This window comes from Argentina silus, assembly GCF_951799395.1.
Source record: "Argentina silus genome assembly, chromosome: 19".
Lineage (NCBI taxonomy): Eukaryota > Metazoa > Chordata > Actinopteri > Argentiniformes > Argentinidae > Argentina > Argentina silus.
Genome location: NC_139673.1, coordinates 2,229,878 through 2,247,377, shown reverse-complemented (window position 1 = coordinate 2,247,377; position 17,500 = coordinate 2,229,878). Strand labels below are relative to the sequence as shown.

At 50.4% G+C, this 17,500-nt stretch overlaps 1 protein-coding gene across 1 annotated transcript in view; it reads left to right on the top strand.

The window, feature by feature from the left end:
* Positions 1–16,332, top strand: part of hsd11b2 (hydroxysteroid (11-beta) dehydrogenase 2) — a 21,193-nt gene extending 4,861 nt beyond the window's left edge. Inside the window, exons 2-5 of the mRNA XM_083691311.1 lie at positions 7,402–7,614; positions 11,917–12,102; positions 13,798–13,935; positions 15,894–16,332. Of these exons, the coding sequence (XP_083547437.1) occupies positions 7,402–7,614; positions 11,917–12,102; positions 13,798–13,935; positions 15,894–16,306 (950 nt within the window). The 3' untranslated portion in view covers positions 16,307–16,332. The remainder of the gene's footprint in view (positions 1–7,401; positions 7,615–11,916; positions 12,103–13,797; positions 13,936–15,893) is intronic.
* The last annotated feature ends 1,168 nt before the right edge of the window (positions 16,333–17,500 follow it).

Below are 17,500 nucleotides of genomic sequence, written 5' to 3'. Positions count from 1 at the left end.
TAACATGCTGTACCGCACCGCACCGTACGCACATTGGGTTTTAAGGGTGAGGTAAGTATTCCCGCCACCGGTACACTTCGGGAAGGGCTTAGAGTAATAACTAGAGGAGCTCAGACATGAGCTGTTCAGAGATTGTGGACGTCTTTGTCTTAGGGCTGTGTGTGGTTCTCCCACCCTGGAGGACACATGGGAGGAGGAGGAGGTACAGTACAAGATGTCTCACTGATACCACAACAGAAAGCTGTTCAACGTGGCCTGGGGTGGTCCAGTGGTCTAGCACCGTGGCCTACAGTGCACACATATGCCTGTGTCGGCATGGGTTCAAATCTCCTCCTTGCTTTCCTGACTTTCTCCATTATCTCTGTCCAATAAGGATACAGGAGTGGGACTGTCCTGCTCCAAAAAAACACCCTTTAAAAAAAAGAAAACCCAGAAGCCCTGGAGGAGCTCCCACCCCTTAACAGAATCTTATTACACCAGCGATGATCAATCACCGTCAATCTCACTCTACGAATCTATCATAAACATCTCCTCTGTGTGTTCCCCGTTTCTCAGTGTATTTGAGGACACCCTCCGCCAATCGTACTGAGTAATGCAGACACACACCATACCCCCCCCCCCCCCCCACACACACACACACACACACCATACCCCCCCCCCCCCCCCCCCCCCAGCCCTGCTGAGTCCCCCCCTGCTGAATAATGAGAGATCAGGAGAGCTGTCTGGCCTCTCTCCAAGATCAGTACCGGAGGGGAGTAGTGCTTTTTCATGGTACCTTGACAGGGGAGGTTAACCAGAGTTTAGGTTTCCCAGCGGTTCACAGGAGAGCTGATGTTCCCCTGCCATTTCCGCGGTTCCTCAGACTTCCTAGGCTAACTAGGCTAACTAGGCTAACTTGCGCTTGATGTTGGTGTAGCGGAGGTGGTTTGGAAAACGTGCTCTTGTTGACGGGGGTAGCCACGAAGCGTGAGATTTTGCGTGACTTGCGAGAAACGTCGCACTCGCGTCACAAGAATGTCCTCTTGGTCTCACGGTGGACGCTTGGGCTTCAGACCTGTGTTCAGTCCCTGCTGGCGTGCACAGCGCAAACAGCCTCTCCCTCCCTCTATTGCGAAATCAGCCCCACTCCTCTTGCCCTCCGACAACCTCTCGCCTTTCCACCAACAGGGGACTCGCCCCGCCTTTCTCCCAGTAAGACCTCTCTTGGTCTGATTCCATGTTCCGCACACTCCCACTTCACTCCAAATAGAACACAAACATTGGCCCCGATCTCACACACGGCTGTAAATAGTTGTCCAACACTCCCCAGTCCCAGCAGCTCTCCCAGGTGGCTTAGATCCTAGATAACACACCACAACATGCTGCTCTCCTTCCCTTCCCCTCCCTTCCCCTCCCCTCCCCTCCCCTCCCCGCCCGCCCCTACGCCTGCCCGCCCGCCCGCCCGCCCAGGAGTTGTTTAAGGACAAGGGCTGTAATATCACACCCTCCCTCTCTTTTTCTTTTTTTTCTTTCTCTCTTTTCTCTCTCTCAATCTCTCTCTCTCTCTCTCTCTCTCTCTCTCTCTTTTCTCTCTCTCTCTCTCTCTCTCTTTTCTCTCTCAATCTTTTACCCCTCTAAACCTTCCATCCGTGGTGTCGTTTCCGTTCCTGCGTTTTGCGGGTTTCCGCGGCAATTAGCGCTAAGCCCGCTAGGCACACCGGGTTCTCACACCTTCGCCATCTCCGGGGGCGACGGGGGGTTTGTGACGTCACTCAGCCGGACAGGTGGATCAGAGAAAAGGAGATAAAAACAGGCAAAACAACAAGAAGGTGGAGGAGGAGGAACATCACTGTCTACCGGAGGTGACACTGACATCTATAAGACCCTCGTCCTCCCGGATGATCCAATCAGGCTCCAGTTGGTCTAAACAAGGATTTAGATTGAGAAGATAGCAGGCTGGGCTGGAAAGGAAGTTTGATTATATTGTTTCCCTGTCCAGCAACTAATGACAATCCCTATACCTGTGTAATAACAATGCAATAACTGTAGTAACTACACTGTGATAACAGAAAAGCTCCACAGAGAGAAGGCTCTTGATTCTAGCTGCTTCAAATTAAGTATTACGTGTCATTTCTTGACCGGGAGGGCCTCTTTTCAGTATCGTCAAGGGAATGTTGAGCTTTGCATTTACATTTACATTTATGGCATTTAACAGACGCCTTTATCCAAACATTTGTTTAAGTAAGTGAATCATCTATCCAACAGTCATCATAAGACAAAGCAATCAATGCTTACACCAGGGGCCATTGGCAGTCATAATGCCAGTAGGCAAATTTTTTAAAATATATTTTATTAGCAGGAGAGAACTTGTACAGGGGGGTAGCAGGGGAGACGAGGTCTAGGGGTTAGGGTTAGTGTAGGGGGGGTAGTGAGGGTGAAGAGGTCTAGGGGTTAGGGTTAGTGTAGGGGGGGTAGTGAGGGTGAAGAGGTCTAGGGGTTAGGGTTAGTGTAGGGGGGGTAGTGAGGGAGAAGAGGTCTTGGGTTAGTGTAGGGGGGGTAGTGAGGGTGAAGAGGTCTTGGGTTAGTGTAGGGGGGGTAGTGAGGGAGAAGAAGTCTTGGGTTAGTGTAGGGGGGGTAGTGAGGGAGAAGAGGTCTTGGGTTAGTGTAGGGGGGGTAGTGAGGGTGAAGAGGTCTTGGGTTAGTGTAGGGGGGGTAGTGAGGGAGAAGAGGTCTTGGGTTAGTGTAGGGGGGGTAGTGAGGGAGAAGAGGTCTTGGGTTAGTGTAGGGGGGGTAGTGAGGGTGAAGAGGTCTTGGGTTAGTGTAGGGGGGGTAGTGAGGGTGAAGAGGTCTTGGGGTTAGGATTAGTGTAGGGGGGGTAAGTGAGGGAGAAGAGGTCTCGGGGTTGGGGTTAGTGTGGGGGGGGTAGTGAGGGTGAAGAGGTCTTGGGGTTAGGGTTAGTTCAAGGGGGGGTAGTGAGGGAGAAGAAGTCTTGGGTTAGTGTAGGGGGGGTAGTGAGGGTGAAGCGGTCTTTAGGAGGGACTTTGTTGAAATAAGGACTCTTATATCGACATACAATAAGAAGTGCCTCAGGGTGGTTTGGGTCCCACGAGCTAATCATAAGTTAGTCATGCTAACCACCATCTCAGCCATCACCACAGGAACCTTTGTTTGTTTTTCCGCCCGGGGTTCCCTTTGACTGAGCAACTGTCAGAGAACAACATCCCCCCCCCGATCTGTTCTAGAACCCCCATGCTGCAGAGAACAACATCCCCCCCGATCTGTTCTAGAACCCCCATGCTGTGGCGATAACATGTGGTCTGGGAAAAGTGGCTTGCAACCGAACACCGTTCTCCCAGATTAAAGCTTTTCCCCAGCGGCTCGCATTCGCTATGGGCTCATTAAAGACTCCTCAGGTTCCCCGAAGGACCCAAAAAAACCTGACTGGGTCCTTAAAGAGCATCGGGAATGGCAGTGAATCGGGGAGCTTCTCTCTCTCTCTCTCTCTCTCTCTCTCTCTCTCTCTCTCTCTCTCTCTCTCTCCCCCTCTCTCCCTCTCTCCCTCTCTTTCTCTCTCCCTGTCACTCTCTCTCTCTGTCTCCCTTTCTCTCTCTCTGTCAGGATGGGCCGAGGGAGAGACAGCTGCAGAAGAGCAGCTCTCCCTCCTGTATGTGTATTGGTGGAGTCGCTCGGGGTCATGCTATAAGTGCAGTGTAATGTGATGCTGCCTCTCCCTCTCCCCGGAGGGAGGAGAGGGTCGGCACAACGAAGGGTCAGCACAACGTGGTCTGTGGGTTGGGAGGGACCAGCGTAAGGGCTGGGGTGAATATTACTGGGGTCAGGGACACTCAGAGATGGGTGTGTGTGTGTGTGTGTGAGTGTGTGTGCGCACGTGCGTGCGCATGCACATGCGTGTGTGTGTGCGTGCGTGTCTGTGTGTGTGTGTGTGTGTGTGTGTGCGTGCGTGCGTGCATGCCTGTGCGTGCGCGTGCACATGCGTGCGTGTGTGTGTGCGTGAGAGAGAGAGAGAGAGAGAGAGAGAGAGAGAGATAAGGGATAGTATGAGCAAGGCTTGATGGTCCTGTCACAACACTTCCAATGCTTGTTTTTTTCTGCTGCATGATATTAAATAGAGTGTGAGAGGAGGGCTGTGTAGAATGCACGGCTGACGCCAGAGCACAGGGCTATCTCACTCCAGCTGGAGAGACCAGCCAGAGCACAGGGCTATCTCACTCCAGCTGGAGAGACCAGCCAGAGCACAGGGCTATCTCACTCCAGCTGGAGAGACCAGCCAGAGCACAGGGCTATCTCATTCCAGCTGGAGAGACCAGCCAGAGCACAGGGCTATCTCACTCCAGCTGGAGAGACCAGCCAGAGCACAGGGCTATCTCATTCCAGCTGGAGAGACCAGCCAGAGCACAGGGCTATCTCACTCCAGCTGGAGAGACCAGCCAGAGCACAGGGCTATCTCATTCCAGCTGGAGAGACCAGCCAGAGCACAGGGCTACCTCATTCCAGCTGGAGAGACCAGCCAGAGCACAGGGCTATCTCTTTCCAGCTGGAGAGACCAGCCAGAGCACAGGGCTACCTCATTCCAGCTGGAGAGACCAGCCAGAGCACAGGGCTATCTCTTTCCAACTGGAGAGACCAGCCAGAGCACAGGGCTATCTCACTCCAGCTGGAGAGACCAGCCAGAGCACCAGAGGTGACAGAGAGAGGGATGTGATTCACTGAGGGGTTATGTTTGCATTATTCCAGTGTAAAACGCAAGAACAACAATGGAGAAGTATTTTCAGCTGCACTCAACTCAATCTTCATTGAGCAGAGACAGCTTAAGGGTGAGCAGGAGGGGAAAAAGAGAGGGAGGGAGGGAGAGAGAGAGGGAGAGGGAGAGAGAGAGAGAGAGAGAGAGAGAGAGAGAGAGAGACAGTCTTTGGAATCTCTCTTATCCACTCCGTCCGCATGCCAACAATGTGTCATATGTAGGTGTGTACACACACACACACACACACACACAGAGAGAGAGAGAGAGAGAGAACTCCAGCGGGGGAGATGGCTATCTGTGTGTACAGTACCGGCCGCCTCCCTGCCTCTCAGCAACTTGAACACTTAAACCCCATCGTTTTCTGTCACACCCACGGAGGCTGTGATTTTGGGACTCTGTGTTCCTTGGATTCCTGCTGCATAGTTCTGCAGTGTTTTCTGTTTGAATAGCTCCTTCCGTGCACTGCCAGGGCGCTGGCACGCTCCTTCACTCAATGTCCTTGGAAGGCGTCCAGCGCCGTGTCCCAAGAAGAAAGACACGTACAGTGAACCTTGCCTACCTCCCGAAATATCCCAACCAACTACACACTCTCTTATGTAATCCCTGTTGACACGGTCCGTGTCATTTTGATGTTATATGTCCACACCTGCAGACAAGGACAGAGGACAGAGGAGGACGAGAAAGGGACGTGGGGCGGGTCGCGGCATGCACTGTCTGTTCTTTTACAGTTAAGTGGGAGGCTGGTGGAGGCAGAAATCGGAGGACGGGGCTTGTTGTAATGCACGGCATGCAACGCGGAACGGTACGCGTGTTTGATACCGCGCCTCATTCCACCCTGTGCATTACAACGAGCCCCGTCCTCCGACTTCTGCCTGCACCAGCCTCCCCTGAGTCACACTGTGTTTGCTTGGACAATGATTACTGAGCACTACGATTATCGTCACCCGAAGAGACCCGAGGGAGTCAAAGTGTGAGAGTCACAGATAAAACGAGGTGAAATGTGAAAGGTGCCGTATGAAGTGAAAGAGTCACAGTCATTGTGACACGGCAGCAGACCTATGGTATGTCACCTAACAATGGACAGAAGACTTTGATAAGAGATCGATCGACTTATCTCTGCGTCCCTCCTCTGGGTTGAGAGCACAGTCTTCTGATAGCAGCCCCAGCAAAGAGTCTGCAGCCCCCCCTCTGGGTTGAGAGAGAAAGAAAGGGAGGGTGAGAGAGAGAGCGAGAGAGCAGGAGAGAGAGAGAGAGAGAGAGCAAGAGAGAGAGAGAGAGAGAGCATGAGAGAGAGAGAGAGCAAGAGAGAGAGAGAGAGAGCAAGAGAGAGAGAGAGAGAGAGAGATCATGAAGGTGTCTTTAACACCTGTCTCTCTGTGTTCCTTGTGAAAGGCGATCATGTCGCCCTCTGGCCAAGGGAAGATGTGCAGCCCAGATTCTTTTACGACTCCCCAAGGAAACCAGGAAACCTCAGCTCCCCTCGGACTGGTGAAGCCCTTTTATTGGGGGCCTAGATCGATCCCATTCCATTCCTTCCATTTCTGCCAATTCAGCATTATGAGACTTGTGGTTTGCCGAGATGGATGGAATGTTTCCCTGTGTGATTGTAAAAATGTCACACTCGTGTGAATTTATCACACAAACAAAGGAAGACTATTCTCCTTCATGTTTTTGATTTTCGGCTGATTTTTCAAACCTCAGCGATTTTTTTTTATCGGCCTTTTGGGTGTTTAGCTGTTTTTTTACAGCACTCTGGTGTCAGTTGGTATCATAAGTCACTTGTTTTGGTCATCATGCGTGACTGCACTAAGAGGTTAAAGGTTGTAATCTCCTGTAATCTCGTGTGATGAGGCTGTAAACCTAGATCCGTTTCCCATGCCATCTCCTTCATCCCACCCGCCACATTCCTCACTTTTATCAATCAATTTAGATTTTTCATGAGCCCTAAAACAGATCAGTTGACATTGCCTTTCAGCTGACCAAGGCAGCTGGGGTTCAAATTCAAAATCTGCATCTCCCCACCATGAAGTTTAACCAATAGATACACTTCCCCTCCATTTTGTGTCATCTAATTGGCAGGACGAAGCGTAGAAAATGAGTCTCTAGCCAATCAGTGTCATCCCACAACAGCAACAGTCTGCAGGTCTTATCTCAAACTGCTACATCGTACAGTGGTAGATAAGAGGTTTATGCTCAGTTGGCAAGTAGCATCCTAAGTAATTAGAGTAATTTCTTACTCTACAATTTCTCAACATTTCACAGACTTCTAAGAACTTCATGCAGGTGATGCCAAGAAGATTGACCTTTATGTGTTATTGTAGAGAGACTGGAGAGGATGGTGGATTCCAGTCCAGAGGTCGCTGCTGTGTTAGTTAGTTACTTTTCTCCAGAGTCTCCAGACTTGGCTTTTAACGTGACTTCTTGTGCAATCCAATTTCAAATCCTACTCCTTTCTAAGCCATTTGTAGAGTTGTGAAAAACATAACCAAACATTGAAGTCATTGGAAGCTGTGATAAGACATGTGTAGAGGGGGTGATGCATGTATGGATGAGGCATGGACAGTATGGATGATTCTAGAAAAGATGAGGTGTTTCTGAGAGAAGTGCTGACGTTCCTCTCCCTGTCTGCCTTGTCTGTCTGTCTGTCTGCCTGTTTCCAGGGTGTGACACAGGCTTTGGGCATGCAGCAGCGCAGAGTTTGGATGCGCTGGGCTTGGAGGTGTTTGCCACGGTGCTGGACCTGTCAGGAGAGGGGGCCCGGGAGCTCCAGAGGACGTGCTCCCCCCGCCTCACCCTGCTCCAGGTGGACATCACCCAGCCACAGCAGGTCCAGCAGGCTCTGCGAGACACCAAGGCCAAACTGGGCCTCAGAGGTGAGCCTCATGCTGCTACCCAAACACACACACACACACACACACACACACACACACACACACACACACACACACACACACAAAGGTAAGTGCACACACACACACACACACACACACACAGGTGCGCACACACACATATACACACACACACACACACGCACATAGGCGCGCGAACAAACACACACACACACACACACACTCACACACACACACACACACACACACACACACACACACACACACACGCACACACACAGGGTATTCTGAGGACCTCATTTAGAATTAATCAATGTTACAATACAGCCTTTGGCAGACTATAACAAAGGCATGGTATTGTTTACTCTGTACTCTGGCTGGTAACACCGGCCCAGAGACCCTGCCATGATTGGGAGGTCATGACATAGAGGGAGGGGGGAGGGAGGGGGGAGCAGCAGCAACAATAATGGTAGGCAAGGCAACATAAATATGAGCTGGATTGTGGGCTCCCATGGATGTGTTTACTTTTTAAGAGTCATGTAAGGATACAGTGTGTGTGTGTGTGTGTGTGTGTGTGTGTGTGTGTGTGTGTGTGTGTGTGTGTGTGTGTGTGTGTCTGTGTGTGTGTGTGTGTGTGTGTGTGTGTGTGTGTGTGTGTGTGTGTGTGTGTGTGTGTGTGCACGCATGCATGTTTTGCGTGTGTGTGTGTGTGTGTGTTTGTGTGTGTTACGCGCTGTGTAATCAAAGAACTGGGGAGAAAGGTCACTCACACACACACACACACACACACACACACACACACACACACACACTGACTTACTCATACTCTTTTGCTGGGGCTGTGTGTGGTTTGGCTGCAAATCAAGGGCCTGCTTTATTTTCACTTGGCTGAAAACCCTCCACACACCACCACCACGCCAGGTGCCTGACAAATGAAGAAAAAAAACGGGGAAAAAAAATCAAAGCTTTGTTTTCAGTGTCGGATTCAAACAAGGTAACAGGAGTCATTTAACACTTGAAATAGGTTTACCCTCTCTGTCCCCAGAGCCCCTCTCACCTGTGTTGTTGCCTCTTCGTCTTCCAGGCTGATAAATTGTTGAACACACAGTGAAAAGCACAATCGGCTGCAAACAGGCTTTGGTGTAGTTATTTCCTGGGGATTGTTGCTAAACCAACTGATTTTAGGTCACACACCACAGGACAAAGTCAGATAAGCATTACTCAGCTTGTTTATTGACTCACAACCCCCCTCCTCCACACACACACACACACACACACACACACACACATACTGGCCTTTAGTAGCCTCTAGTATGTTTAAGAGTGTTGGTGTTCCTTTAACAGCTATGATAAGAGGCTGTTATGTGTACGCACTGAAGCGGTGCCTGTTGCCTATTAGTGGTGGGAAAATACAAAAGGTCTTCATGAGGTGTTTACATAAACACTCCACAGGTACAACTCTGACAGGTTTACGAGCTGGGGATGGGGTTGGGGGCTGGGGCTGGGGTTGGAGGCTGGGGCTGGGGTATAGGGCTGGGGCTGGGGCTGGGGCTGGGGCTGGGGCTGGGGCTGGGGCTGGGGCTGGGGGCTGGGGACTGGGGCTGGGGCTGGGGCTGGGGCTGGGGCTGGGGGCTGGGGACTGGGGCTGGGGCTGGGGCTGGGGGCTAGGGCTGGGGCTGGGGATGGGGACTGGGGCTGGGGCTGGGGCTGGGGCTGGGGCTGGGGCTGGGGCTGGGGCTGGGGCTGGGGCTGGGGCTCACACACCCACACACCCACACACACACACACACACAGACGGAGAACACAACGAATATTGTGGGAACAAACCTTACATTACCTATTTGGCACGGATACAGTTCTACTGTGTATTCCAATCGATGCGCGCAATCAAATCCTATTTTGGATTAACTGACTACTGCCCTGCCTTTGTTCCGTCATGGTTCTGCCCTTGCAGAACAGGAATGTCATGGTGGATGAATTGGTACATCTGCAGTGCTATCTTTATACCTGTTTGATAACAGGCCAAAACTGTGAGAGGGCCGCTGTGAGCCGCAAGGTTTACGCACAACCGTATCCAAGCGTTGTTGAAAACATGTATTTAATCAGAGATGTGACGCAGCTGAACTGCTAATCATAGCTATCATGGAGGCCGGATGGAGGATGGAGGATCGGGTATAGGGCTGGGGCTGGGGTATAGGGCTGGGGCTGGGGGCTGGGACTGGGGCTGGTGTTGGGGCTGGGGCTGGTGTTGGGGCTGGTGTTGGGGCTGGGACTGGGGTTGGGGGCTGGGGCTGGGGACTAGGGGGCTGGGGCTGGGGTTGGGGACTAGGGGGCTGGGGGTTGGGGCTAGGGCTGGGGGTTGGGGACTAGGGGGCTGGGGACTAGGGGGCTGGGGGTTGGGGACTAGGGGGCTGGGGGCTGGGGACTAGGGGGCTGGGGACTAGGGGGACTGACCTGCCATTGAGGTCAACAACAAATCCCTCAGACAAGGAAGCTTAGTGGAAAGCCAATCCCACTAGTTCACGCAGTCTACTGTAGATAAGGAGTCGGCATGGACAAGCAGATGACGGATGGACGGCAGTGAAAAGAAACAATATACCGCTATATTACCCAGGTGAACTGAGTAAGCCAGATCTGCCCCGGAGATGGAGAGAGCAGAGGGTTGCATAACTCGTCTAGGAAACCTCCCCCTCCCCCTCTCCCTTTGTGTTCTCTCCATCCCCTGGCTCACCTCCCCTGCCAACCACCGCCTGATTCACCGGATAGACTTACCTGCTCATTCATCGTTACCTAAACCGTTCCCTTTTCTGTGTCCTCTCTCCCTGTTACGTGCACATGCAGCCCCCGCTTTATGAACCGCACTGACGGGTGACAGAACCCTGCCTAGGGTTAGGGTTAGGGTTAGGTAACCTAGGCTTAAGTGTGCTTAATGAGCATGTGCAGGATTGTGAAAAGCCATTCCGTAAATATCCGTTTCACTGTTCTCCGGTTTCTCAACTTTCATGAACCAATCACTTGAAGCTGTGGCACAGACCCCTGACTTATTATTATAGGGGGGGAAAGGAAGAACAATTAAATTACTCCTCTACTTCTCGCCTTTCTCATTCTCTCTTCTTTTGTCCTCTCCCTCTCTCCTCTCTCTCTCTCTCCCCCCCGGCCCAGTAGGAGGACAACACATTCCTTCTTTTTCTCACTCTCGTCCTCTGGTCTACGGTTTTCCCCACGTCACTCTTTCCTCTAGAGTGCAGTGAAATTACAACCTTCGCTGGGGGTGAGGAAATCGGTTGGAAATTATATAATATGCACTCTTGCATTCTTGTAATAAAATCCAGCAATTAAACGTCGATGGGTGGGCTTCCTCTCTCTCTCTTTTACTCTCTCTCCCTCTCTCTCTTTTACTCTCTCTCTGTCTCTCTCTCTTTTACTCTCTCTGTCTCTCTCTCTTTTACTCTCTCTCTCTGTCTCTCTCTCTTTTACTCTCTCTCCCTCTCTCTCTCTTTTAATCTCTCTCCGTCTCTCTTTCCTCCAACTGTCACTCTTTCTTCCCCCCGCTGTGCGTGGTGATCTTTTTACCAGTGCACATATCTTTCTGACGCTCCATAAACAACCCCCGTCTGGGAGAAACATGCCGTACAAATTACCCAAGAGGATCAGACGGGAGACCAGTCCCTCTGATAATGAACAAAATACATGGCTTGTTCCCCCTGAAAATAGTCACCATTGCGCAATAGGAAATAGGGCCCTCTCACTGGCAAAAGCTTATACCGCTCACACCCTACTTCAACTCAACCCTATACGCGTCCAGAGGTAACCTGATCGTTGGTGTGCAGGGAGGCGAAAACGACTCTGTACTTTCACCAGGAAACAACGCTGCAGGTGATGCCTCAGGCTGTTTACCGTTGGGCCGGCAGACGCAGAGGGGTTTTGGACTGGTACTTTGACTAATGAGAAAGTCTGCCACTCAGTGGAACATGGATGGAAATGCACCGACGTTGCTATTTTTGGGGGGTTTGCATGTTCCGGTTGCGTTGGTGGTGGTGGTGGTGGTGGTGGTGGTGGTGGTGGTGGCTACCATGGGTCAGATCTGTTAGAGAGTGGATGGAAAGTAACCGCATCTGGTTTGGATGTGGAGCAGCCTTAACGAGGAGAGGATGGGAGTGTGGGTAAAGAAATGTTGTTTAACAAAGCCTCTCTCTCCTTCTCTTTCTCTCTCTCTCTCTCTTTTTTTCTCTCTCTCGCTCTCTTTCTCTCTCTCTCTCTCTCTCTTCTCTCCCTCTCTCCCTCTTTTCTCTCCCTCTCTCTCTCTCTCCCTCTCCTTCCCTCCAGGTCTCTGGGGTCTGGTGAACAACGCGGGGGTGTGTGTTAACTTTGGGGATGCAGAGCTGTCCCTCATGTCCAACTTCCGCGGCTGCATGGAAGTGAACTTCTTTGGGACGCTGACGGTCACCAAGACATTCCTGCCCCTCCTGAGGCAGGAGAAGGGACGCATCGTCACCATCTCCAGCCCCTCAGGTGTGTGTATGCCCCATCACACACACACACACACGCACACACACACACACACACACACACGCGCACACGCACACGCACACGCACACGCACACGCACACGCACACGCACACGCACACACACACACACACGCACACACATGGGCACACATACACACATGCGCACACATGCATAAGCATACACACATAAGCGCTCACGCACAGGCACACACACACACGCACACACACACGCACACACCCACGCACACACCCACACACACACACACACACACACACACACAGACGGAGAACACAACGAATATTGTGGGAACAAACCTTACATTACCTATTTGGCACGGATACAGTTCTACTGTGTATTCCAATCGATGCGCGCAATCAAATCCTATTTTGGATTAACTGACTACTGCCCTGCCTTTGTTCCGTCATGGTTCTGCCCTTGCAGAACAGGAATGTCATGGTGCATGCATTGGTACATCTGCAGTGCTATCTTTATACCTGTTTGATAACAGGCCAAAACTGTGAGAGGGCCGCTGTGAGCCGCAAGGTTTACGCGCAACTGTATCCAAGCGTTGTTGAAAACATGTATTTAATCAGAGATGTGACGCAGCTGAACTGCTAATCATAGCTATCATGGAGGCCGGATGGAGGATGGAGCCCCCTGTGTTGGACCCTTGACACAGATAGTTTACAGGTGGGCCTCCTCCTGTCCTCTCGCAGGCCTCCGTCGCTGCCATCCTGTGAACGCTTCAGTCAGAGCACAAAAGCCTTTCTTTCCGCATGGCTCCCGGCGAAACCACAAAATTATAAACAGTTTTGATCTGCAATTACCCCCCCCTCCACCCCTCCACCCCTCCACCCCCACCTGGCTCCTCTGCCTCCCATGCTCCTCCCGCCCACCCCCACCCCCCACACACACCTTCTTCCCATCAAAGACGCCTGACTTGGCACGGGTCCCCAGTCTCATCTCCACCACTGGTATCTTTATTACCACAGTTAGTGACACTCCTCCTCTTCGCCCTCAACAAGGCCTGTATTCTTCCAGTGGGCGCCTCCTCCGCTGGCGCCTCCTCCCCGGGCACCTCCTCCTCTGGCACCTCCTCCCCTCTGTCAACTGTATCATTGTGTGTCTCCTAAACACCCGGCAGCATTTCCTGGCGCTGGCCACCGTCGCCTCGCCAAAACCGTGTTGCTACATCGTGTTCTCAACCGGGTCCATGTTGTGAGAGTTTCACCGTGAAATGAAAGCAGATAGAGATCTCTCTTGTCTCATCGTGCCCTCACGGAAGAACCGCCGGAGTTATTTATATCTCTGCTGGCACATCGATGAGACAACATCGTCTGATGTTTCTGATATGGAAATGAACAGATGAGAGAACAGGCTAAATGCGGACGTTGTCGCAAGACGATGTAGATGATCAACCTCGATATGAATGAAGGAAATAGTTTACGTGGCGTTGAGCAAACCGCAGAGCGCTGCATAAACAGCGGCGGGGCGGGTAATGAAAGAGCCTGCTTTACAGTTTCCCTCCCTTCAGTTTCCCTCCACAAAAAGACCCTCCTGAGCGCTTGGGCTTGCTGTAGGACCAGTACATTATCGTCAAAGTGGAATTGTTCTCAATAAATGACTTTGCTACACAAAGGTCAAATAAATATACTGACAGTCTGCTGTGTGTGTGTGTGTGTGTGTGTGTGTGTCCAGGAGAGCATCCGTTTCCCTGTCTAGCAGCGTACGGCTCCTCCAAGGCGGCCCTCAACCTCTTCATGAACACCCTGCGTCACGAGATGGACCCCTGGGGAGTGAAGGTGTCCACCATCCTGCCCTCCTCCTACAAGACAGGTGAGACTAGGAACCCACCTGGAGGAGCAACCGGGGTTTTAGGGTCGCACACAGAGGACAGGAATGGGGTGAAGGGTTTTAGGGTCGCACACAGAGGATGGGAATGGGGTGAAGGGTTTTAGGGTCGCACACAGAGGATGGGAATGGGGGAAGGGTTTTAGGGTCGCACACAGAGGACGGGAATGGGGTGAAGGGTTTTAGGGTCGCACACAGAGGATGGGAATGGGGGAAGGGTTTTAGGGTCCCACACAGAGGACGGGAATGGGGTGAAGGGTTTAGGGTCGCACACAGAGGACGGGAATGGGGGAAGGGTTTTAGGATCGCACACAGAGGACAGGAATGGGGGAAGGGTTTTATGATCGCACACAGAGGACAGGAATGGGGGAAGGGTTTTATGATCGCACACAGAGGACGGGAATGGGGTGAAGGGTTTTATGATCGCACACAGAGGACAGGAATGGGGGAAGGGTTTTATGATCGCACACAGAGGATGGATTAGGGGGGAGGGTTTTAGGGTCGCACACAGAGGACAGGAATGGGGGAAGGGTTGCACACTGAGGATGGATTAGGGGGGAGGGGGGGGGGGGGGGGGTTCGTCCCAAAAGTCTGACGCAACCGGGAAATGAGTTTTGCAGGAGCGTGTGAAAGTGAACATGAATAGACTCAGACAGTTTAACAGTTCGACTCGATGTGTTTCTCTCTGTCTTCAATGGCACAGAGCGATGTGTGTATTCTCTCTGTTTTCAATGGCACAGAGCGAATGTGTGAATTGATATGTTGCCGGAGAAAAAGAGGCTACAACACGTTGTACTCCCAGAGATTCTTACGAGCGGTTAAGTGGTTAAGACCAGTTGGAGAAGTATAGACAGCAGACAGACACAGCACACTATAATATGACCACAAACTATGCCAAATGAGCAGGCACCACAGGATCAAATAACCCATTTTAATTCCAACGCCTGACTCATGTGGTAACAACTCAGGACATTTGTTAAATGTTTATATCCCAGATCCCTCGCCCTAGTCTTCTTCTGGGTAATTATCTCTCTGTTTTACCTTGATTTAAAGCGTTGGCCAGCCAAGAGCGCTTCCAGGGAGATTAGTGTCAGGATAAAGTGTGCCCAGAGTGCAATGTTTACATGTCTCCTTTTGCCCATCCCATCTATCAGCCCGGCTCTGCCCTGTCAGATCCACTCTGCCTTTGTTCTTGCATACCTGAATCACAAATCACACTAAGATCACTATGGCATTGCACCATAGAAGAAGAAAGCCAGAGGTACAGGAGGCGGGTGTGTGTGTTTGTGTGGGCGAGGGGTACTTGTTTGTGTTGTGTTGTGAGTGTAAACGGGACAGGGAAGGGCATTCTCTGAGAACAACATGTAAAGGGCAGCTTCCTGTTTCATCATGCTTACTGTGTTATTACCTAGCGATGACATTTACATGATATAGAGGATGTTTATCTATACACAGACTAAGCCTACACAGACTAAGCCTACACAGACGAAGCCATTTGCTAAGATGAAAACACAGTGGCTATTTCAGCAGCCATGTGTGACATAAGAAAATTGCTTTTACATTACATGTTATTCGTGTCAGTTAATGTATGCAATTCACTTGCAATGCAACTGCACTGCGTAATAACACAGTTATAAAGTGTTTAATAGAGTGTTATATTCTGTTCCCAGGTCAGTCTTGTAACACAGAGTACTGGAATTACTTCACTATGTAATAACACAGTTATAAAGTGTTTAATAGAGTGTTATATTCTGTTCCCAGGTCAGCCTTGTAACACAGAGTACTGGAATTACTTCACTATGTAATAACACAGTTATAAAGTGTTTAATAGAGTATTATATTCTGTTCCCAGGTCAGTCTTGTAACACAGAGTACTGGAATTACTTCACTATGTAATAACACAGTTATAAAGTGTTTAATAGAGTGTTATATTCTGTTCCCAGGTCAGTCTTGTAACACAGAGTACTGGGAGCGTCAGTACAAGCTCCTGCTCCAGAACATGCCCCCGGGCCTGCTGGAGGAGTATGGAGAGGAGTACATGCAGGAGACCATGGACCTGTTCCGGAGTCACGCCAGTACAGCCAACGAAGACCTGAGCCCCGTCACCAACACCATCTCTGAGGCTCTGCTCTCACCCCAGCCCCAGGTCTGCTACTACGCCGGGCCGGGCGTGGGCCTCATGTACTTCATCTGCAGCTACTTCCCTCACAGCCTCAGCAACATGTTCCTCCAGAAGATCTTTGTCAAGAAGAAGGTCGTGCCCCGAGCCCTGAGCAAACAGAAGGGCCTGGGTTTGAGTCTCTACAACCACAACAACAACAACAACAACAATGTTGAAAAGATACAAGACAAGTAAAAAAAAAAAGAAAAGAAAAAAAAAAAGATATAGCTGTGTGTATAAATATATTTTAAAAAGCTATAGGACCACTTCTGTCAAACACTCATAGTGTCGTATTGTGTTGAAACGTTTGTTTTGTTTTGTATATATGGTTTTTTTACATTGTTTATTTGAAGGGATCATTGAATTGCACCAAAAGGTATTGTATTTTGCCTCACCTTGCAGGACTCGTCAGACAATATCATAGCTGGCACTGACGCTAAGTGGAAAAGCCTTGAGTTCAGAGGTCAAAGGCCTTGAATTCAGAGGTCAAGCTGACGTTAGTAATCACCACTCAACCACACATAGTTAGGCTTTAGCCTATTAGGTGATCCTTACCTCTGTCCATCACCACAGGTACTGAGTCCTGGACTCACCATGCTATATGAATACACACACACACACACACACACACACACACACACACACACACACACACACGTACACGCACGCACACACACACACACACACACACACACACACACACACTGAAGTGTACTTGATGTGCCTTGGCCAGAATCTTAGAGAGATTCTTAGAGAGAATAATTAGGGAGAGGCAGCAGTGGTGGGACATCCACCTGCAGTTGCTATTTCCATGGTCTCAGTAATGCAGTGTGTGTGTCTGCCCTGTGTCAGACCACGGCGCCCCCAGACATCCCCTCTCAGCTCTGCTTGTAAATACACCTCTGTTCTGCCGTCCAGATCTGGATTCAAGGACCCATAGATGTTGAGTTTCGAATGTTGTTTTTACTTTTATCTATTGTGCATCTCTTTTTATCTTTCACCCCACTGTTATTCTTAAAAATCTGAGTATTTATGCTAGTTTTTTTCTTCATGAATCACTTTAAACTGTGAATTTTATATTGAAATATGAAAAAAAAAAAAAAAAAACATTCTTTGATAGTATTAAAGTTGACTTTTTCAAACCCTTTGTCTCCTGCGCTCTCAATCACTGAACACCAACAATTGGTCTGCTTTGTTCTGGAAAGACTTGTTTACGCCAAGCGCCCATCTTTGACACTCAAAACCAACCACCCACTTATAATTTCTCAATTAGCATTTGGCGCTGGGTATGCTAATTCCACCATTTAGTTCATCAATTAAGCCAAAGAGAACTTTGTCGCCAGACTTATCAGTTGTATAACTACAGTAAGAGAGGGTGGGAGAGAGGGG